Here is a 24,062-nt window from a genome sequence, read left to right on the forward strand (position 1 = left end):
GAAAGAAGAATAAACAACTACTGTAAGAGAAGAATGACTGGATGGAGTCAATGGGGCTGAAAGCAGAGAATAGATGTGTTGGAAACCAGACAGAAAATAGTAAGTTTTAGCAGGATAAGCATGAATGTAATATTTGAGGTTAGTTATTGTGATTTACATATGATAAATTAGTGGTTTAGACTAGATAAGGACATAGATTAGGTAACTTGGTAAACTGAGCCTGCACAAAATTAAGGAACAGGGAATAAAAGATAGAGACTGACAATAAGAAAGTGGAGAAGACACAGAGGAAGAAGAGTTGAACATAGTAGAGACCAGAGATTTTAAGAATCACTCTGGCCTCAAGGAAGGTAACTTGATCATTTATTTTCTTGCCTTATCTGTTTTTGTGTGTATATGTAATTGCTAGGTGACAATAGCATTGTCTTAAAACATACATAATCAAGGCTAAAAGAAACTGTTTAAGCCTAAATTGAAGTGGATCTCATTTTTCACCCAGCAAGTTTCACTTCCGATACCAGTGTCCCATGGATTCCCATGAATTAGACAAGCACTGTTGCATTTGTGTTTTTTACCTTTTTGAGGGATATTTAAATTCCCAACATAAAGAGTGCTAAAAAAACTGCTTAAATGTCAAACTTTCCCAGCAGTTATATTTTGTGCCTGTACTACCCAGCTGCGTCCTTTGAAGCCATTCCATACAAAGAACGTCATTTCTGGCATCAATCTTTTTCTGATGCCTTGGTGGCAGTGATAATATTCTGCACTTCTATGGATTCATTCAGCTTCCAACTGCTGCACAAGCGATAACTGTTCTTCAAAATGTCCGATGAGGAGGGCAAGCATTACAATCCTGACCTTACTGACTGGGGACACAAACGCACAGGGGACAATCCCACACTAAGGGTACGTCTATGCTACCTGCCGGATCGGCGGGTAGTGTTCAATGTATTGAGGATCGATTTATCGCATCTCGTCTGGACACGATAAATTGATCCGCTAATTGACACCCGTACTCCACCTCGGCAGGAGGAGTAAGCAGAGTCGACGGGGGAGCCACGGCAATCGACTTGCTGTCATGAGGACGGCCAGGTGAATCGAACTAAGATACTTCGACTTCAGCTACGCTATTTGTGTAGCTGAAGTTGCATATCTTAGTTTGAAACCCCCTGCTAGTGTAGCCCAGGCCTCAGACGCAGAGCTGGGAGGAAGTAGAAGTTTGTGATTTCCCTGCCTCTAGCTTTTTGTGTTCCAGCCTCTAGATTGTTCCCATCTGCAACAGTTTAATTCCCAGAGGGAGAAGTTCTACCTACCAGGAGCCTGTACGGAGACAGTGTATTCATTTTCCATCTTGGCTGGCACACGCACAGATTGGGCATTCACCGGAAAGAATTCAACTTCTGTTCTCACTTGACAATCCAGTTTACATTTCATGATAATATAAAGTGTTGTCTGCACCTAGGAGTAAAGGCATCACAACATGTAGGTTCACAATATCCTGGAGCCGTTCTTCACTGCAACCCCCACGCTGCTCTCCCCCCCTGCTGAATTCAGCTCAGAGCAGTGGGGACACCTTTTCAGGGCCTCTAAACTCCACTTGGAAAAAGTAACTCACTACAAGTGATTGCTGAGAAACTTCTTCCATGTCAGATTTCAGCATCACACACAGAGCTCTGTATCTGGGTTCTGTGGATGGCTGAATAAAGCTGAAGACAGTGGATTGGGGCAGGCTGTAAAACTGCCAGATATCCTGGTGCTTGCATCTGTGTTTAGGTGACAGGTTTTAATGCCTCGGGGTGCCATTTATATGGTGAAAATATGAAATCGGTGCTTGTGGCACCCACTAGCCAGGAAATGAAATATCATGAGCACACTATATTGGTTTCATTAGCATCATAAATGGCTCCCTTAGGCTCAAGAGCATGTGAAGGACAAGTCCTAAAACAAATATTGGACCCTGTCTACATCGTGATCTATAATCCACAACTTCTAAGGCTTTGTCTACACTAGCACTTTTGTCAGTAAAACTTCTGTTGGTCAGAGGTGTGAAAAACCACACACCCCTGACTGACAGAAGTTTCATCAAAAACAGGGATGACGACAGTGCTATCCCGCTGACATAGCTACTGCCACCGCTCGTTGGGGGTAGTTTAATTATGCTGGCAGGAGAGCTCTCTCCCGCACTGGTACCACTGTGCAGCTGTAAGGTCTGTAGCGTAGACATCAGAAACTGGTTAACTCTCGGGGGAAGGGGCTACATTTTGCGTGTTGGAGCAGCACCTGGCACAACAGGAACCCAGTCCCAGCTGCTTCTGCAATCTAAGTTATATGTAATTCCTTTGTGTTGCACAGATGAGGCAGTGCCCAGAATGCCTAGTTTTACTGCTCATGAATGTGATGCTTCTCAATTCCATCATAGCCTTGCACAGATTATAACTCTGTCAACAGCATCCTCTGCTCCAGGTATAACCAGCAAGATCTCTTGTTATGAGCATATACCAGCACAAACAGAGGAGTTTTGCAGATGGAGTTTGTGGACAGAGCTGGGATCTCTGCTACTTGCTTGTACAGTTTCAGCTTCATAGCTTCTTACCCGGAAAGTGAGTTTTTCCTGCTATTACTCCAAACAGCACAGCCATCACGATGTTATTGCTCATGCTCAGGAGAGGATCAAAGAAAGCAAATTGGAACAAATATACATTTCCTTTTCAGCTCCAAAAGACGTATTATGACTTCCTCAGATTATTGGTTACTTCTTGTATCTATTTGTACAGCACCTGTCCAGCAAAAGCTCTATTTGTAATCCAAAGTATTTCAGTGCCACAGAACTATGAACTCTGAGAGGGGAAGTTAAACCAAAAATCACTCTCTCTTACATCATGCTGTAACTCTCACTCAGCTTTGGCTCTGCTGAACTGTGAAGGGGAGTGAATTCCTGGCCCAGATTCTCAGGTGAAGGATCTTACTGCCAACCCTGGAGAATATTATCCTAGGGACTAATAAGACTCCCAGCCAATCTTAGTCTGCCAACACAGGGTATGGGCATCTAACATCTTATATGCTATGAAGTAAAGATAGTGTTACTCTTTTCTCACATAGCCAAGGCTTTAAAGATCACCAGTACCTTAAATGTAATTACTTAAGTGTTTTGTTACACTAACAGGTCATCTACTACAGTGATTGTAATCTACCAGTATCCTGTAGGTCTTTTCATGCTCACAGTCTCTTATGCAGTAGACCAGGATCTCTCAACCATGCCAGTGGGATAGAGCCTATTAAAAGCAGAGCATTCAGCCATTTCTAGGTACCAAAGAGGACAGAGAGAGCCTACCTCAGCTTCTGATTTCCCCCTCAGTCTTAGATCATCTATGATTGTATCATGCCATGAGTTTGAGATTCCTAGCCATTGCCAGTGACACCTCGGACAATGCACTTATCTTTATTTTAAACATGAGGAAACAAAGGCAGAAGTGAGTTACCTACAGCACACGTTGTTGTGAGGCTTAATTCATGAAGGCCTGTTATCACCATGTGGAAGGCACTAGAAATGGATAAAGCTTTATAGCATGTAGAGTGCTGGTAACACATGAGGCTCTGATGTAACCTGGAAATGCCCTGAGATGATGGATTGCCCAGTAAATGCACAGGGGTGGTAGCAGCATCGTTCCCATGGATGTGGCACTTACAGCTGTCCAGGAAGTTCCAAACGTACCCCAGGTTTCTTTTTTCAAGATGCTTCACCCCACAAGATCTTGAGGCTGCCCAGTTAACTTTACTCTTTGTGGTGAGGTTGTCTCCATGTCAGTCATAGCGAGGAGAGCACACAAAGATCTTAGGCTTCAGTCACAGACGAGGATGTTTCACAAAACACAATCAGCTATTTCCTTTGAATCTATTCCCACCCCCGTTCCGTCCCACTAAGGAATGCTTCTGCCACACAGGGCACCACTCCAGTTCAACAGCAGCATTCGTTCTCCTATGTTCCAGCGTGTTCAGATGCCACCACACACCGCCTTGTGCTACAGGTAGGTAAAGCTTAGAACTCCATTAGAAGCTCAAATTCAGTTACACATAGTGCCCAGTAGGGGTCATGCTGCTGCAGTTAAACAAACCCTTGTCCCAGCCACAGGAGTTGTGAGTTTCACCTCTGTCACTCTCAGCACCCCCAGATCTGGAAGCAAAGGCCTAAGAGTATGTTTCAGACCCACCACCCTCTCCGCCCCTTTCTGAACATGGGAGCATATTTTGCTACTGTGCATCTGATCCAGAAACTCCCAGTATGGTAAAGCCATTTTAGACGAGGTGACAACAATACCGCCAACCTCTAGCATCCAAAAATCAAGAATCGGTTGCAAAAATATCATGAATGGCTTAAAAATTCTTGTTAAATGGATTTTGGATTCTCAGTTGCCTAGTAATCTGTGCTTTTATGGCTCATGTTTTCAAGCTTCTCTGCAAACATGAAGCCTAGAAACTCTAAATAAAAGCAGAGTGTCCCATGGTCACATGACTCCAGGAGCTGGGGCTTTAAAACAGACTCCAAATATGGAGAAACTATAAAAGCCTGGGAGTTGGCCACACCGTTACAAGTACGGAAACATATCGAGTTGCTGCCCTTGTTTCATTGCACTAAAAGGCTAAGCTGGCGCCTTTTCCACAATGCATGAAAAGGAAATAGCGTAAACTGGTGGTCACATTGCAACACTGCAATGCTGCTTAGCTGTTGGGTTTTTCAAGTCTCCTGTAACAGTCAGTACCTCAAGCTGCATGGACATCAGATCTCAAACTGAGCAGTATCAGGCTGGGTCAGACCCAGAACATATACCCCCAGATATGGAGGGAAATGAAGTTGGTGCTCCATTAGGTGGTGCTCTTGTGACAGAGTTTGCTGGGGCATATGTACAGTACTCTCCATTTGGGGGGAGAGGCAGGGGAGATGAGCAGTGCTGACAAAGATGCTGTCTTTCAGAAGAGGCAGGAAACTGATCCCAGAAAATTTGCAGGAAGTGCCTTAGGACCCTTACAAAATGGTGTGTTAACCCCAGAACCTGAATATAATCCACCACGACTTATTATATACCACCAACCTGACTAAGCCCATAAAAGCCTGAGCCTCTTCCACAACCTTCAGGTTGGGTGGCAACCCTGTTTAAGTCTTCATCGGAGGAGTTACAGTGCAGCCAGGACAACCGTAGGACACTGAGTGTCACGGTATTGCTCCTGAGCTGTGGGAAGGAATCTCAGGAGATGGAGACACTGGGGGTGGGGCTGAAGGAAAAGAACTGAGCTTGGGTCTCCAGCATGGCAATGCAGAGCACTAGCCACTAGTGCACAGTACAGTCCCATGTCGAGAACTCTAGAGAAAATGGACATACTGTACCCCACAGTGTATGCGGTCAGGCTGCACCACCAGGTCTCCCAGGGTGCTCTCGGATGTCCCGTGCTGCTGACTCATTGCAAGTTTCCTGGAATAAACTGGGTTTTTCTCGTCTTCTGCCTCTGTATCAGTCACAGAATCGCAGCCAGAATCTAAACAAAGCAGACAGAATCCCATTAGGCCATTCTCATGCACTAATAATACACGGATGCATGGAGAAACACAAACCTCAAAGTATTCTAAAAGAGAACCTGTTGAAATTCTTAAACAAGAACTCAGAAAAGGAGATCTAGTTGAAAAAAGGGGAATCGACCAAGTTTCCTCATTTATTCCTGTAACGGGACGTCTGGGGTTGGTTTGCATTTGGTCACAGAGACATACAGCTCCACAGACCTGCTGTAGAGGCACTGAATATGCTTATTCAACAGCCCCATTCATATGAAAATAAGACTACATGTAAACATCAGTTACAGGAATTTGGTCATCAGCTGGGCTGATTCTAACAGTGCACACTCCTCTCCCAAAGCAATTAAAGGATAATTGATCCCCCTTAGCGCCAATGATGAGCCTGCTTTTGAGGGCCTACATGTATTGCTCACCACAGAGAGTTATATCAGACTATTGGATCCACTCTTTCTACTCCAACCCAATCAGTCTCTGTTAGGGTTCCCCCCTAACTCTGAATTCTGGGTTACAGATGTGGGGACGCGCATGGAGACCCCTAAGCTTATATTCTACCAGCTTAGGTTAAAAACTTCCCCAAGATACAAATTCCTTTCCTTGTCCTTGCTGACACTAACAAGTGATTTACACAAAAATTCAGGGGATGGTCCCTTGGAATCCCTATCCCCCCAAGCTCCTTCACCCCCTTTCCTGGGGAGGCTTGAGAATAATATACTAACTAATTCCCTTAGCAATGTGAGTACAGACCAGACCTTTTATTTTTAGAACACTAAAATCAATCAGATTCTTAAAAGAAGAACTTTATTATAAAGAAAAAAGTAAAAGAATCACACCTGCAAAATCAGGATGGAAGGTAACTTTACAGGGTAATAAAAAGATTTAAAACACAGAGGACTCCCCTGTGAACTAAGTTCACAGTTACAAAAACAAGACAAACTACAGTTAAACCTCACAATAACACGCTTATTCTCAATCCCCTTTTTAATGATTCCTAACATCCTGTTTGCTTTTTTGACCGGCTCTGCACACTGTGTGGACATCTTCAGAGAACTATCCACGATGACTCCAAGATCTTTTTCCTGACTCGTTGTAGCTAAATTAGCCCCCATCACATTGTATGTATAGTTGAGGTTATTTTTTCCAGTGTGCATTACTTTACATTTATCCACATTAAATTTCATTTGACATTTTGTTGCCCAATCACTTAGTTTTGTGAGATCTTTTTGAAGTTCTTCACAATCTGCTTTGGTCTTAATTATCTTGAGTAGTTTAGTATCATCTGCAAACTTTGCCACTTCACTGTTTACCCCTTTCTCCAGATCATTTATGAATAAATTGAATAGGATTGGTCCTAGGACTGACCCTTGGGGAACACCACTAGTTACCCCTCTCCATTCTGAGAATTTATCATTAATTCCTACCCTTTGTTCCCTGTCTTTTAACCAATTCTCAATCCATGAAAGGACCTTCCCTTTTATCTCATGACAGTATAGTTTACGTAAAAGCCTTTGGTGAGGGACCTTGTCAAAGGCTTTCTGGAAATCTAAGTGCACTATGTCCACTGGATCCCCCTTGTCCACATGTTTGTTAACCCCTTCAAAGAACTCTAATAGCTTAGTAAGACACGATTTCCCTTTACAGAAACCATGTTGACTATTGCTCAACAGTTTGTGTTTTTCTATGTGTCTGACAATTTTATTCTTAACTATTGTTTCGACTAATTTGCCCGGTACCAACATTAGACTTACCGGTCTGTAACTGCCGGGATCACCTCTAGAGCCCTTTTTAAATATTGGCATTACATTAGCTAACTTCCAGTCATTGGGTACCGAAGCCGATTCAAAGGACAGGTTACAAAACTTAGATAATAGTTCCGCAACTTCACATTTGAGTTCTTTCAGAACTCTTGGGTGAATGCCATCAGGTCCTGGTGACTTGTTAATGTTGAGTTTCAAGAGGCTTCAAGAGGAGCCGCAGCTCCCCGCCTGCTGGGGACAGAGAGCACCAGCGTCCGCAGCCCCGGAGTTCTCTGTCCCTGGCAGGCGGGGAGCCGCGGCTTCTCTCCCCTGCTGGGCACTAGGCACTAGGGGCACTAGACAGTGCACATCAATGCACTGCCTTGGGGACCACTGACAAACCCCACTATAAAGCGACCCTGAATTTAGCGCGATGGAAGTTTTTGGACCCCAAACATCACGTTGTAGTGGGGTTTCACTGTACCTTTGTAGTTGCGGGGGTTCAGACAGAGCTGAAGGAACTCTGCATCTTTTTGTTAGCAGCTGTGAGAACTGGAAGGTGCTGCACCTGTCTTTAAGGTACTAACGGCAATCCCCAAGAACCACAAGCCCATATAGATTGCCTCAGCACCAGGAAGATTGGCTGAGATGAGATTAGACAGAATTTCAAAGACCTAGATGAGCACAATAAAATGTGGACTATCAGCACAGTGTCCATAAAAGAAACAACAATTCAGGCCTCTCTAGTTTATTGAATTGTATGCTCACAGCTACAAAGCTGGGAGGGGCTACAAGTGCTTTGGAGGATAGAATTAAAATTCAAAATGATCAAGATAAACTGGAGAAATGGTCTCAAGTAAATAGGATCACATTCAATAAGGACAAATGTGAAGTACTCCACTTAGAAAGGACACTCAGTTGCATACATGCAAAATGAGAAATGACTGCCTAGGAAAGAGTACTGCAGAAAGGGATCTGGGGGTCATAGTAGATCACAAGCTAAATATGAGTCAACAATGTTGTGGAAAAAAGTAAACATCACTCTGGGATGTATTAGCAGGAGTGTTGTAAGCAAGACACAAGAAATAATTCTTCCTCTCTACTCTGCACTAATTAGGCCTCAATTTGGAGCATTGTGTCCAGTTCTGGGCACCACACTTCAGGAAAGATGTGGACAAACTAAAGAAAATCCAGAGAAGAGCAACAAAAATGACGAAAGGCCTAGAACAGTGGTTCTCAGGGTCCGGGGCCCCCCGTGGGGCCGCAAGGAGGTTCTAGGGGGTCCATCAAGCAGGGCTGGCATTAGACTTGCTGGAGCCCAGGGCAGAAAGTCGAAGCCCCACTACATGGGGTTGAAGCCTGGGGCCCCAAGTCCTGACACCCCAGGCTAAAACTGACTTAGCTTCATGGGGTCCCCTGTGGCTTGAGGTTGAGAGCCCCTGGTCTAGAAAACATGAACTATGAGGGAAGATTGAAAAAAATGGGTTTGTTTAGTCTGGAAAAGTGAAGACTGTGGTGGGGGAATGGGGGAGACATAACAGTTTTCAAGTACATAAAAGGTTGTTACAAGGAGGAGGGAGAAAAATTGTTCTTAACCTCTGAGGGTAGGACAAGCAGCACAGTGGGCTTAAATTGCAGGAAGGGAGGTTTAGATTGGACATTAGGAAAAACTTCCTAACTCTCTGGGTGGTTAAGTGCTGATATAAATTGCCAAGGGAGGTGGTGGAATCTTCGTCATTGGAAATTTTTAAGAGCAGGTGTCATAAACGGGTAGTTGAGTTAATGAAACAGGAGTACTTTATATCTCTTTTGCCTGCAAAGGGTTAACAAGATCAGTGAGCCTGGCTGTCATCTGACCAGAGGACCAATCAGGGGTCAGGATACTTTCAAATCTTGAGGGAGGGAAGTTTGTGTGTGTGCTGTTAGTGTTTGGATGTTGTTCACTCTGGGGGCTCAGAGGGACCAGACGTGCAACCAGGTTTCTCTCCAATCTCCCTGATACAGGTTCTTATAGATTCAGAATAGTGAGTACTAGGTAGATAAAGCGAGTTAGGCTTATGTTTGTTTTCTTTATTTGCAAATCTGTATTTGGCTCGGAGGTGTTCAAATTGATATTTTGCTGAAAGGATTTTAATTTGTACTTGAATACTTAGGCTGGGAGGGTATTCCCAGTGTCTATAGCTGAAAGACCCTGTAACATATTCCATCTTAAATTCACAAAGATAATTTTTACTGTTTTCTTTCTTTAATTAAAAGCTTTTCTTGTTTAAAAATCTGATTGTTTTTTTTAATTCTGGTGAGACCCCAGGGGACAGGGTCTGGATTCACCAGGGAATTGGTGGGGAGAAAGGAGGGAAGGAGGAGAGAAAGGTTAATTTCTCTCTGTGTTAGGATCACTTTCTCTCTCAGGGAGAGTCTGGAAGGAGGAGAGAGAAGGAGAGGGGAAGGTGGATTTTCCTCTCTGTTTTAAGATTCAAGGAGTTTGAATCACAGTGATCTTCCAGGGTAACCCAGGGAGGGGAAGCCTGGGAGAGGCAACGGTGAGGGAAAGGGTTTACTTTCCTTGTGTTAAGATCCAGAGGGTCTGGGTCTTGGGGGTCCCCGGGCAAGCTTTTGGGGGGACCAGAGTGTACCAGGCACTGGAATTCCTGGTTGGTGGCAGCCCTACAGGTCCTAAGCTGGTAATTGAGCTTAGAGGAATTCATGCTGGTACCCCATCTCTTGGATGCTAAGGTTCAGAGTGGGGAATTATACCATGACAGCAGGTTAGACAAAAACCTGTCAGGTATGGTCTAGCTAATACTTAATCCAGCCATGAGTGCAGGGGACTGGCCTAGATGACCTTGCGAGGTCCCTTCCAGCCCTATGATTCTATGTAAATAGTGATTAAGGAGAGCCATCTGACAATATATTTGGGATTTGTTAAAGCTTCTGCATGGTTTGATCTTGTAGGGCATTTCCTCATAGTCCTAATCCTGTCGCCTGACTGGAGGCTATGGAAACAGAGCTATTAAGTAGAGTGAAAACAGAGTGAGCCATGTTAATCAGTTACTGGATTAACTGCTGATGGAGCAGCCAACTGGGGGAACTTTGGATATGAATTATTCAACTGCTCTTTCATTCAGAAAACCCTGACCCTTGCCTTACTAATTTCCCCTCCAAGCAACTGGGCAACACTGAGGGGGCTATATTGAGAGACTGAGTTCCCTCGTCACCGATACCTGAACATGAATGCACCAGCGCACAGTCCACTTTACTGTTCCTAGCAGCACAAAGACCCAAAGGAACAGGCAGAGTTGGCCTCATTACACCATCCAGGCACCTGAAGAGTGACCCAATCCTCTCTATGCCACCATCTATATTTGCAAAATGGGTATAATTATAAGTGAAAACATCCAGATATGACAGACCACAACTGAGAGGTCTGATCCCTTGATCATTAAGGTAATACCTGAATTGAGCTTCCCCTGTCAGTAATTATTGTATTCAACAACTCACAGGTGAAACACTAATTTCTGTCTTGGTACGGAAGGACACTTTCTGCTCCCCTTCAAATAAACTACCCCAAAACCAGGCCTGACTGCTTCTGAAGTACCCATGAGAACTGCAGTCAGGCAACAAACTATGGTCCTACAAACCTCACTGCATTTCCTTTTGAAGGATGGACATCCAGGCAGTGCTAGTAGCTGAATGTCTCAGAGAGCAACTCCATGCAGTGTCTCTCCCATCCCAGCCAAGCCCTCCCCCTCAGTTTCACAGCCAGCTGGGCTGTGTGATTTCAGTGCGCATCTGTAGCCCCCAGTCAAAAACCTGAGAAAAACTTGATCTGGCCACCTGCTATGCTAACTGTTTACTAGAAATATAAGCCAATGGGAAGCATTGAGTTATTTTAATATACTGAATATTGTTACGCACAGAACATACATCCGGTCTGTCATCCATTTCCTCCTGACTTCACTGATTTTATCTGCATGGAGCTGACAGCTGTGGTTTCTCAGCACTTAGAATTTAAGCATGTGAGCTGACTGAAAGAGTCTGCAACTTGTCCAGAGTACTTCAGCCTCTGGATATTAATACGGTTCACAGGACTTAGCATTAACCAGCCCGACAGGCTGAGTAATTAATTCGCTAAGCTGGCGCCCTTATGGGACACATTTTTCTCCATACAGTGCTTCTTTCCAAGCTGAGGTAGCATGATTAAAGAGCAGCCAATTTAGTGTCAATACTCCAAGTATGAGTGTGAAAGCCTACATGTGGACCAGCACCTCCACTTGGACATTGAGTTCAGATCTAACTGGGCAAACTCAGCTGTATTTGCCAGAAACTTTGTAAAATCCTAGAAGTGACAAGGAACTTTGGCAAAATTACAGCTGGAAAAGCAAGGCCCTGACTACTGTTGTACTCGCCTCCAGGACGAAGAGAGAAGAACAGTAACACAGGGCAGACTAGTTAGCAGAAAAGCTCAGCATAACGGTGAGGTTGTGGAGGAGTTCGGAAACCCCACATACATACACACACACACAAATGTACATCTGGATTGGGAGAAGATAATTTTTATCTTATAGGTGAGATAGGTGGTTACCCACAGCTGGTTAATAAATACTTTGAGAGTCTCAGATTAAACATGCTGTCCAAGTGCAAAGCCTTCTGCAAACATTTCCTTGATCCCTGTGAGGTAACATTTCGCAGGTGGAAAAACTAGGCACAGAGGCAGTATCTCCAGTAGACTTTCCTTAAATTTCCTATCGCTGCTCTCGCCACTGAAACGCCACAGCTTGTGACTATGGTAGGAGCTCTAGCACAGGCCATGCCATTGGCACTTTAGCTTCTGTCACTCAGGGTACGAGTGTAACAGGTAAACACACCACTAGCATGCTCCATGCTCATGCTCCCAGAGTGCTTGCTACAGCAAGACATTTTTAAGAAAGTCTCTAGTGTAGACACCACTAGAGACAGAATTTCAAACCTCAATACCTCAATGTAAGAGGTTCTTACTTGGCAGTGATGGGATACCTTAGCTCCCTTGTGCTCCTGTAGCTAGGCCCTTTGATGTGGTTCAGCCCTCCAGGCAAGCCATAAGTCCCCCTATTCAGGGCAAACAAGAGTTCAAACTCAGAACACGTCCTGGGCCCTCAGACCACTGCCTTCACCCCGTCAATGCAGGGCTGGCACCAGTTTCCCTCCTGAGGCTAGTTCAATAGCCATTTCTCCCAAAACCTGTCCCGATCTTCCCCACTATTGATACAAGAGAGGAAGGGGGCTGGCTTCCTTCCCCGGAAGCTCCAGCTACAGACCTCGAGACAGAAGCTAGTTCTCCATTTGCATTCCCATCCCCAGCCCCTGTGCCTACAACCACCTACTATACCCTGCCTCTCTCCAGGCCTCATCCAAGGTCCTCCCAGATGGTTTCCCAGCCTTGGAGAGCCCACACCAGGTCCTGCCTCATCCCAATCTCTTCCAATTCTGATGGAAGTCTGTTCCTTATGTTCTTTGGCATTCCTTCCCAGCATGCTTTAGCATGGTTCCTGAACTACAACTCCCCTCAATCAGAAACTCTCTAAAAGTAGGGGGGAGCACTGGCGCCCACAACATGGCCCCTCCCCCCATGTCACCCCTTCCCCCGCGTCACCCTTTCCCCCGACCCCCCACGCCACCAATTCCCCCAGGGCCCTGCTCCTGTGCCGCCTCTTCCACCCAAGACCCTGCCCCCCTGCTCACTCCTCTTTGCCCCCTCTTCCTCGTTGCTCACCCTTACAGCCCATAAAACTTGGAGGGCATAGCCTATCCACTTTTAAAGTGATGAGGCCATGGCCCCCCGAACCCCTCTCCCCCCCGTTCCAGTGCCCCTGCCCGCAGTCCCACTATAGTTCTCTCCCTGCCCCCCCGGAACGCCTTTGTGTGAAGATGAACCGTCTCCCTACAAACTTGCAAAGGCTGCATTTCTGAGACCAGTGAGATCAACAAAAAGCCAGCCACAAAAACCAGGAGGTCCAGGAGCCGGAGAAGAGAAAGTGAGGAGGAAAACATGGACTGGAATAAAGTGAAGCAGAAGATACTGGTAAAATGAGTAGCCACAAGTGGAAGGGGAAGCAGCAGGTATTGACCAAGTTTCCACCCAAACAAATCTTGGTTTTTACCAATTTTCACCCCAATTGTGGATTTTTTTGGACCTGGGAATTTTTCACAGGGGAAGCAGATGGGCTGCGGTGAAAGGCTGAGGGCAGGAGGGAACCATTGTTCAAGGGTCGCAGCCTTCCACTCCACTCCTGAGCCTAGCCCTTCAGCGTGGCCCTCTCCACTACCCCTACGAAGTGGGGGAGCAAAATGGGCAGGGGGCCAGGTCCCAGCAGCCAAGGACCCCTGACTGCTGCTGCAGGGAGTAGAATGCTTCCTCAACTGCTATGTGGGGAGTATCAGCCATCCCCCTCCCACATAAGTACTGAGCACGCTTCCCCTATCACCCACTCTTTTCCCCAATTTTCTCCCATTTTTTAATAAAACCCAATAAATTCCTGGGAAATTTAAAAAAACAAAAACAAAACAAAGGGCCTTACCCATCTCTTACTCACCTTACCCAAGAGGAGGAATTAACATCTTCAGACCTAATAGGTCACATCGGCACCGCCTCCATGGGTGCTCCCAGGATCCCACCAGCTTAGCGCCCAGCAGCCACAGCTGTTTGGCGGGGCTGCTGATCAGCTGTTTGGAAGCTGGGGGAGGCGCTTGCAGGTGGACAGAGAGCAGTGAGTGGCAGGCACACGGGGGCCTTGGGGGAGGGGTTGGAGCAGGGATGGGGTGGGGTGGAGCACCCTGGGGGAAAATAAAAGTCGGTACTTCTGGTAGGTCAGCACACAAAGTGACTGCGTAAACCGAGTCATGCATTTGCCCCAAAATACAGGCCTTTCCCACACTTTCTCCACACCAGTCTAAACATGCACCAGTCTCTGCTTATAAAGCAAATAAAGGGGAATTGAGAGGACATGTTAACCTCATCAGGATTGTTTCACTGCTTATCGAGTAGTTGTTGGCAGCACACCCACAGTGGCGCCCGAGGAATCTGTAAACCTGTCACAGCCCACACACCAAGCCTGTATCTGCACAGGCGGCTTGGTAGGGATGGCAGAGTGCCTGAGGAGAGAGTCCTCTCTGCACAAACAATGGACCAATGTGGGGAGCTGGATTAAGCCAGTGACTAAATTCTACTCACAGACCTCGTCAGAGCCTTTCCCCGCTGCCAGATTCTTTCACTGCAGTGGGGAAAGGCTCTGGCAACAGGGAAGCGGTGGGGCACTACACTGCTAAAAATAGTAGATGGGAAGGCCTGGCTTGGTGTAGAGAACCATGTAGGATATATACCTATGGTTCTGGCATGTCTGTACTCTACCCACCTACGCCACGCCTCACTGTCTGCACTGCTATTTATACCATGCTAGCTGACCATGCAGTGTCTGTACTCTATGCACCACCGTAAGTGCAGATATAGCCAAAGAAGTTCAGCAGGTTTCCTAACAAAGCACAGGAATATTGACAGCCCCCTCATCTGGAAAAGGATGTGAATGAAAAGGAAATTGAGAACACTGCTATTTTCCAAAATCCTTATGAAGTTGCAGTTCTCAATGGTAAATTAGCAGTTTTGGAACAAATTGACAAATTAAACAGTAATAAGTCACCAGGACCAGATGGTATTTACCCAAGAGTTCTGAAGGAACTCAAATATGAAATTGCAGAAGTACTAAAAGTGGTATGTAACCTATCATTTAAATCAGTTTCTGTGCCAGATGACTGGAGGACAGCTAATGTGATGCCAATTTTTTAACAAGGGTCTAGAGGTGATCCTGGCAACAACAGGGTGGTAAGCCTAATGTCACTACCAAGCAAATTGGTAGAAACTATAGTGAAGAACAGAATTATGAGACCCGTAGATGAACACAATATGTTGGGGAAGAGTGAATACATCTTTTGAAAAGGGAAATCAAGCCTCACCAATCTATTAGAAGTCTTTCAGTGTGTCAACAAGCACGTGGACAAAGGCGATCCAGTGGCTACAGTGTACCTGGACTTTCAGAAAGCTTTTGACAAAGTCCCACACCAAATGTTCTTAAGTAAAGTAAGGAATCATGGGATAACAGGGAAGGTCCTCTTGTGGACCAGTAACTGGTTAAAAAATAGGAAGCAAAGGATAGGAATAAATGGTCAGTTTTCAGAATGGAGAGAGGTAAATAGTGGTGTCCCCCAGGGGTCTGTACTGGGACCAGCGCTGTTCAACATATTCATAAATGATCTGGAAAAAGGGGTAAACAGTGAGGTGGCAAAGATTGCAGAGGATACAAAATTACTTAAGATAGTTAAGTCCAGAGCTGACTGAGATTTACAAAGAGATCTCACAAAACTGGTTGACTGTGCAACAAAATGGCTGATGAAATTCAATATTGATAAGTGCAAAGTAATGCACATTGGAAAACATAATCCCAATTCTACATATAAAATGATGGGCTCTACATTAGCTGTTACCATCCAAGAAAAGATCTTGGAGTCATTGTAGACAGTTCTCTAAAAACATCAGCTCAATGTGCAGTAGCAGTCAAAAAAGCTAACAGAATGTTAGGAACTATTAGGAAAGGGATAGATAATAAGACAGAAAATATCATAAGGCCACTATATAAATCCATGGTTTGCCCACACCTTGAATACAGCATGTGCAGTTCTGGTCGCCCCATCTCAAAAAAGGTATATTAGAATTGGAAAAAGTACAGAGAAGGGCAACAAAAATGGTTAGAGGGATGGAACAGCTTCCATACAAGAAGAGATTAAAATGACTGGGGTGTTCAGCTTAGCAAAATGATGGCCGAGGAGGGATATGATAGAGGTCTATAAAATCGTGAATGGTGTGGAGAAAGTGAACAAGGAATTGTTATTTACTCCTCATAACACAAGCACCAGGGGTCACCCAATGAAATAGGCAGCAGGTTTAAAATGAACAAAAGGAAGTATTTTTTCACACAATGCACAGTCAACCTGTGGAACTTGTTACCGGGGATGTTGTGAAGGCCAAAGTATAACTAAGTTCAAAACAGAATTAGAGAAGTTCATGGAGGATAGGTCCATCAATGACTATTAGCCAAGATGGTCAGGGATGCAACCCCATGCTCTGGGTATCCCTAAACCTCTGACTGCTAGAAACTGGGACTGGTTGACAGGGAATGGATCACTCAAAATTGCTGTTCTGTTCATTCCCTCTGAAGTATCTCGCCCTGGTCACTGTCAGAAGACAGGATACCGGGACAGACAGTTGGTCTGACCCATTATGGTCATTCTCATGTTCTTAGTCCTGCTCTCGGAGTAGGGCCACTAGCGACATTTCAAAGACACCAGCAGTGCAACAGCCTGCCTGAATCCAGCAGAGGCTTCCCTCCAAACCCAACCAAGTTGCACAAGAAAGGGGGCTTCCTCCTCCAGACATAACTCCAAGATCATTTATTAAATACTGTTCTTTACAAACCTAGCCATATACTTCCCTTGGTAATGCTGGAGAGCTATCCTCTCCTGTCGCCAGGTAAACACATGTACAGCCCAGACAGGGCTATCCCTTTTCATCCATTATTTGTCCAGGCAGAATCCTGCTTCGCCTGACACTCAGTTATCCTTACTGCTCCTTTTGGGCAGAGGCCTAGTGTGCTGATCTGGGACAGGGTGCGTAGCCACATCTGAACACCAGCAGACAGGGAGTTCGCTCCAGTATGTACACCTGTGAGAGCTGAAGAACCAGTAAGGCCCTCGAAGGAAAGCTGGGCAGAAGAACAGCTCCCTGCATAAGTTCTTCCAGGGAGGACGCAGCTGCAACAGGACTGGATTGTAGTCTGCAGTTGGCTTTGTCTATTTGTTTATATCAAAATCTTGTTATGAAAAGTGTGCCCCAAACTTCAAGAGTGAGGGACAGATGGTTCACTCTGTCTGCCTCACTTAACCAAGAGCAGGCGACACATCAAAAAGCACATGCATGCCTGGGATTTTTCCCAGTGATGAAAATCAAGCTATAATCATCACTGATTCAGGGCTTCCTGTTGAGTAACTATGTACAATAAAGGAACATTCAATGCATAGATTAGTTCTTTCTCATCTATTTAAGATGTAAGTTCTTTGAAGCAAGGGCTGTCATCTTATTTGTTATAATGTTAGCACTACAGAAGAGTTTCCAGACCCCCCCAAAAAACTCCATTAACCTGCAAGTATTTATCGGATGCTTTTGACAATCTTGTCACTAAGTGGTTTGGGTGCCAAGACCCCACGAGGCTGCAAGCAGAGTTCAAATGGTTGCAGCAAAATGGACTTTCTTTGACAAATAGGTCTCACCACCTCCTGCATCTTTACGCTGAGATAGAGTTCAGGATCTATCCAACCCCTGCACTACCTGTCTTGCTATATGGGTGTGATGGGGTGTATTCCCCACACTCGTCCTGAGAGGGTAAATTAGGCCCAATTAACCTGTAAGCAACACCTGAAGGAGGAGCTAGGAAGCAGGGATTGATTAATCAGATATGAGGCTCAGCTGGGCAGGAACAGGAGGGGCCATATAAAGCCAGATAGCTGGCAACAGAGGGTGGTAGTCTGCAGTCACTTTCTGGCAGAAGGGTGGTGTGTTGGGACCATAGAAGGTAGTCCACAGTTACTCCATGGGAGGAAGAAATTTGGAGGCTGACAAACCCAGAGAGGGGGGAATCCAGAAAGGTAAGAGAAGACTCAGAGGAAAAGCAACAAGGAATAGGAAGGAGTGCAGATCTTGGCTGCTGATTAGAGAGCCAGGAGTAGATGGCGGGCCTGGGTTTCCAGGGCTGTCAATCCAGCACTTCTTGCCAGTAATAAATTTAAATAATTGAGGGTTAGGGTAATGCTGCTCCTTAGTCTCATTCTCCCTTTGTCTGCCTTGGAATTCCCTTCTGGAGGGCCCTCAAGTTTGCCTAATTGTTGACATGAATGCCCAGGGTCATCAACATCATGAAAAATCATAGTCAAATTCTGACTTCCTAATAGCCTTTGAAGATGGGGTGGGTCTGAGCCATATGTGGGTTACTTGCGACCTACGAAACAAACTATTGTAGCAAATGCCTTGGGAGATTAGCAACAAGCACTAATGGCACAAACTCAGTATATAGTTGTGTGTCATTGTTGCAAGAGGCCTGAGAGGCACAGTGTGGCAGGACTCTTCCAAGTTATGTAACACCAGGATAATTGCTGTTTATTTCTACATAAGCTACAGCATAGGTACCAGTCTCATGCTTTAAGTATAAACTTACCATGAGGAGGCTGATCAGGAGAGAGAATTCCCACTTCCTACACAGTCAGCATAGTGCATTTTGGGGTTTTGATAATCCAGGAGGTACAGAAGAGCTCTCCAAATGATCAGTCAAGTCCCAGAGTTCTATGCCTGCCTCTGCCAGTGACCATGAGCTTCGGCAAATCATGTAGCTCAAGCTTCTCAAACTTGGGTGCCAAAAGCCTGGCACATATTAGGCATCAAGTATGGCATAAATGGCTCTGTTCATTTCCTGCACTCCAAACGAAGCTAAGAATAGTCTGCCTTGTGAGGATGTCAGCATTGAGATCTTTAGCTGCAGGGCACTCTGACAATTCAGTGTTTCTCTGAAATCTCCAGTTGGCTAATGGACTCCTTCTGAAACACTGTCAGTATTTACTCTTCTGATCATTCCTTGGACTCTGCACATCGCACTTTAACTAACTCAGGATCACCAGCCTTACCTTGCAACATCTTAATGAGAAGCTCTCAGAAGAGCTAACGTTATATAAAGCACTCTCTTTTTGGTTCAGATAGATTTCTAATTGTTCTAAAAAAGAGAAGCCAAGTCCAAGATAGCCTCGATGACTGGACTGTGGCTTTTGTGGATGAGATTTTTAAAAAGCAATAGTTGACCCGAATTAAATATTTTAAAAGGCAAATCTTTGCTGCTGCGAACCACAGCAGCCACAACATTGTAACAGAGCCACAGATGTACATTGTAGATCTTATTGCCTGCTGCAACACTTTGTACAGGTGTGCTTCGCCATATTTGGTGTTGAGCTCTCCACCGGACAGTGAATTTGGTAGCATGTCTCTTTGCAGCAGTAGATGCTTCGCATCTGTCATGCAGGAAGGACTCTTACTACATCCAGTGTTATGGCTGGATTGTGCCAGCCTCTGACAGCTCAAGCACTGGCCATGGCTGGAGATGGAACGTCAGAAATGACAGATCCATGATGTGTTCTGGCATGACCATTCCTTTGCTCAAGGAGAAGGATGAAGAATCGTGGAGCCATGAAGCAAGAAATTGCTTTCTTACTCTTACTACACAAAAATGGTGCTTTGGGACCCGTGATGCTATTATAGAGTGAATATCTAGGAGGGGGCAGCCACCAGCAGCAGTGCCTCACCAGAGCCCAACATAAGAATCTCTAACTTAACATGGCCCTCTAGCCCTATGGAAGTTTCAAAGTTCCCCTTACCTGGTTGGGTCTTAGCATCACCCTTGTTTCCTTCTTGGAGTCTTCATACACTGGCTTCCCCTAATTCCTACATGTTCCCAGTGGGGATTTTCACTCCAGATAGGCATCCTTATAATCTTTAAAATCCTCAAGAGCTACTGTGGCTCTTAGGAGATCCCCAGAAACTGGGGGCCAGATGTTGACTTCTGCACTAAGCCTATGATTCTTGCTAAGCTCTGCAGCAGCTCATTTGGAGTTCAGGGAGGCATGAAAGTAGGCAAATCAGGGACAGGAAGGGGCAGAAATCAAGATATTGAGCTAACGGGAGCAAAGGAACATGGGAACTTAAGCTGGCTGGTGAGCCAGGGGCCCTAAGGAGTTCCTAGAGACCATGTAGTGTCTGCTCTTTGCCATTTTCTGGCTCTCACTGCCCTGTGGAGCAACCTGTCTTGCATAGTTCCATTGCTGTATGGAAATACACTGTCCGGGTTCTTAAACTGGCCTTATTAACATGGTATCAGAGTGGCTTCAGAAGTGCATGAAGCGACATGACCAGCATTTGTCATGGGATTTCCTTTTCCTGTCCAAGGGGAAAACTGTGAATTCTCATGTTAATTTTCTTTCCTGTGTTGTGTTGACCTGCAAGATACACTTCTTTGCCCTGGCCCTGGGAACAGAAAGTGGTGATGTTTGAGGCAATTTTGGGGTCCTATAGAAATTTTCCCCATGGGGTAAAAGCTGTGCAGGGTAGCATGCTCCCAAAGCTTGCAGGTAGGTAAAACCCTGAAACTCCTACACAGCTTCATTAAGAGGAGTTGTGATTGGGTGAACATATTAGAAAGAGAAGGATAAACATTCTTTACAAGCAGTGTGGTTATAAATAACAGATATTAGAAACCCAGGAACTTCAGAGTTCTGTACTGTAAGTGATGGGGGTTATATAAAGGTAAAATGTACAGTTAATGCACACAAAGAACATTAATTATGCCCCACAGAGGCATCTGGAGAAACAGACTAACACCTTATCCATCTGTAACAAATGGGTTTCTTCCAGCCATGACCACAAACTAAGATCTCCTCTTAGACATACACAGTATACAGAGGCATTTCATAGATTCCTGACTTACACAAACTAAAAGCAATCCTTGACCGCTTCTCACTGATTCAGCGTGCCAACAGCTATATGAGTGTCGGCTAGTGTCTCCTTGCACAAACTTTCTGAACTTAGATAATGAAATTAGAGCACATATTTGAAAAGGGAAAAGGCTAATGTGGTGAGAAAGCGTAAACCTATAATTGGCTTCATCCCTATCCCTAACAAGAAGTGTGCACTGCAGAGAACTATTCTCGATAGTCCATAGACTGGTGTCTTTACATTTAGGCTGTGCACCGCCATAAACTGCAGACTCTTATGTAAAAAGACTAAGCAAACTGGCCAGTGACAGTCACTGCACCAGTACAGTGGCTTTTCCAAATGTAGGCTAGCCACTGGCAGTGGATTTCTGGAAGCTCTTAGGAAAAAAACGTTTATCCCAAAATTAGCCTGCTTTACAAAGTAGATATGAAGGGAAGATTGTAGCTAGCATCATAACAGGAGCAGCGCGTAGGTTGTTTGAGAGACTTTAACTGTGGATCTCCACTTTCAAATAATGGGATTTCCTAAGTTTCATTTTTAGCTTTGATTTTCCTAGGTTTCTAATGACTATTTCATATCTACATTCCTGTAGAGTTTTTCTGGGTAAAATTTTCAAAAGTAACATAGACTTTTAAGTTCCACTGACTTTCTGTGGTGCACCAACACCACCATCATCACCAAATATACACAGTCTACTGTGGAGCATTGCACCTGCAGAGTGACCACGGTTGATGGTAGAGAGACAAGATGGGTGGGTAATACCTTTTAGTGGCAGTATGTAGTGAAGTTCCCAGATCTGGCTCAATCCTGCAAATCCACAAATCTCTAGGGTGGGCCCCCAGGCTCTGCCAGGTAGAATCCAGATGTGCACCACTTCATGCATCAATGCAGAATTTGAGAGCATGGCATGCTGGGGTATTTTGGTCCATCCTGGCGATGTGGCTGAAGAGCATGCAATGCCGCTTTTGAATATGATGAGCAATGGATTGAAGTCCACATCTCTGCAAGACTGTGACATTTTGCATAAAGTCAAACTGATTTATGCTCAGGATTTGGTGCTCCAAGTCTGCCAGGTTTCTGACCCATTGTCACGGAATCCACTCTCTGCAGATGGCGCCTCCTCCTGGTCACTCTGGGGATTAGCTCTGGTCAGAGTGTTGAGGGAGTGGCTGATGAGATTTCAGAGCCACTGGCCATTATCTCTGAAAACTCGTGGTGATCAGAGGAGGTCCCAGATGATGGAGGAAGGCAAATATAGTGCCCATCTTTAAAAAAGAGAAGAAGGAGAAACCGGGGAACTACAGATCAGTCATTCTCACCTCAGTCCCTGGAAAAATCATGGACCAGGTCCTCAAAGAATCCATTTTGAAACACTTGGAGCAGAGGAAGGTGATCAGGAACAGTCAGCATGGATTCACTAAGACCAAGTTATGCCTGGCCAACCTGATTGCCTTCTATGATGAAATAACTGGCTCTGTGGATATGGGGAAAGCGATGGATGTGATATATCTTGAGTTTAGCAAAGCTTTTGATACAGTCTCCCACATTGTTCTCACTAGTAAGTTAAGAAAGTATTAACTGGATGAATGTAGATAGAAAGCTGGCTAGATCATTGGGCTCAACAGGTAGTGATCAACAGCTTGATGTCTAGTTGGCAGCCAGTATCAAGCAAAGTGCCCCAGGGATTGATCCTGGGGCTAGTCTTGTTCAACATCTTCATTAATGATCTGGACGATGGGATGGATTGTACCCTCAGCAATTTCACAGATGACACTAAGCTGGGGGGAGAGGGAGAATTATAGAATATCAGAGTTGGAAGGGACCTCAGGAGATCATCTAGTTCAACCCCCTGCTCAAAGCAGGACCAATCCCCAAATAAGTCCCCAAATGACTCCTTCAGGGAGGGAACTCACAACCCTGGCTTTAGCAGGCCAATGTTCAAATCACTGAGCTATCCCTGCCCCAAGGGAGATATGCTGGAGAGTAGGATAGGGTCCAGAGTGACCTAGATAAATTGGAGGACTGGGCTAAAAGAAATCTGATGAGGTTCAACAATGACAAGTGCAAAGTCCTGCACTGAGGATGGAAGAAACCCAGGCCCTGATATAGGCTGGGGACCGACTGGTGAAGCGGCAGTTCTGGAGAAAAGGACCTGGGAATTACAGTGGACAAGCAGCTGTATATGAGTCAACAGTGTGCCCTTGTTACTAAGAAGGCTAATGACATATTGGGCTGCATTAGTAGGAGTATTGCCAGCAGATCGAGGGAAGTGATTATTCTCCTCTATTCAGCACTGGTGAGGCCACATCTGGAGTATTGCATCCAGTTTTGGTCCCCCAACTACAGAAAGGATGTGGACAAATTGGAGAGAGTCCAGCAGAGGGCAACAAAAATGATTAGGGGGCTGGGGCACATGGCTTACGAGGACTGGCTGAGGGAACTGGGCTTATTTAGTATGCAGAAGAGAAGAGTGAGGGGGGATTTGATAGCAGCCTTTAACTACCTGAAGGGGGGATTCCAAGAGGATGGAGCTTTGCTGTTCTCAGCAGTGGCAGATGACAGAACAAGGAACAATGGTCTCAAGTTCCAGTGGGGGAGGTCTAGGCTAGATATTAGGAAAAATTATTTTACTAGGAGGGTGGTGAAGCACTGGAATGGGTTACCTAAGGAGGTGGTGGAATCTCCATCCTTAGAGGTTTTTATGGCCCCACTTGACAAAGTCCTGGCTGGATGATTTAGCTGGGGTTGGTCCTGCTTTGAGCAGGGAGTTAGACTAGATGACCTCCTGAGGTCACTTGCTGGAGGATTCTCTGCAGCTTTAGGTCTTCAAACCACAATTTGAGGACTTCAATAACTCAAACATAGGTTAGGGGTTTGTTATAGAAGTGGATGGGTGAGACTGTATGGCCTGCATTGTGCAGGAAGTCAGACTAGATGATCATAATGGTCCCTTCTGACCGTAAAGTCTATGAGTCTATGAGGTCTCTTCCAACCCTGATATTCTATGATTCTATGACAGAAACATCCCTATGCTGGAGAGCGATGTGGTACAATACAACAAAAAAGCACCAGACTGACAAGTGACCATAAGAGGAGAAGGTTGTGGGCTTCAGAAATCAGGCGAATGCTTGGAGCTCACGCATGACCCCCAGCCCTA

General features: G+C 45.3%; 1 protein-coding gene across 4 annotated transcripts in view; it reads right to left on the reverse strand.

Moving 5' to 3' along the window:
• The window catches only part of PIK3AP1 (phosphoinositide-3-kinase adaptor protein 1), a 76,749-nt gene that overhangs the window by 34,580 nt on the left and 18,107 nt on the right, over window positions 1-24,062 (reverse strand). For 3 of the 4 annotated variants that reach the window (XM_030570384.1, XM_030570382.1, XM_030570385.1), the window contains 2 exons: window positions 5,381-5,529; window positions 1,314-1,458 (listed from right to left, as the gene is read on the reverse strand). In XM_030570384.1, coding sequence (XP_030426244.1) covers window positions 1,314-1,458; window positions 5,381-5,529 — 294 coding nt within the window. Of the gene's footprint in view, window positions 1-1,313; window positions 1,459-5,380; window positions 5,530-12,291; window positions 12,321-24,062 lie in introns of those variants that run through there. The other variant, XM_030570386.1, reaches the window with a different exon arrangement.

This window comes from Gopherus evgoodei, chromosome 7 (assembly GCF_007399415.2).
Source record: "Gopherus evgoodei ecotype Sinaloan lineage chromosome 7, rGopEvg1_v1.p, whole genome shotgun sequence".
NCBI lineage: Eukaryota > Metazoa > Chordata > Testudines > Testudinidae > Gopherus > Gopherus evgoodei.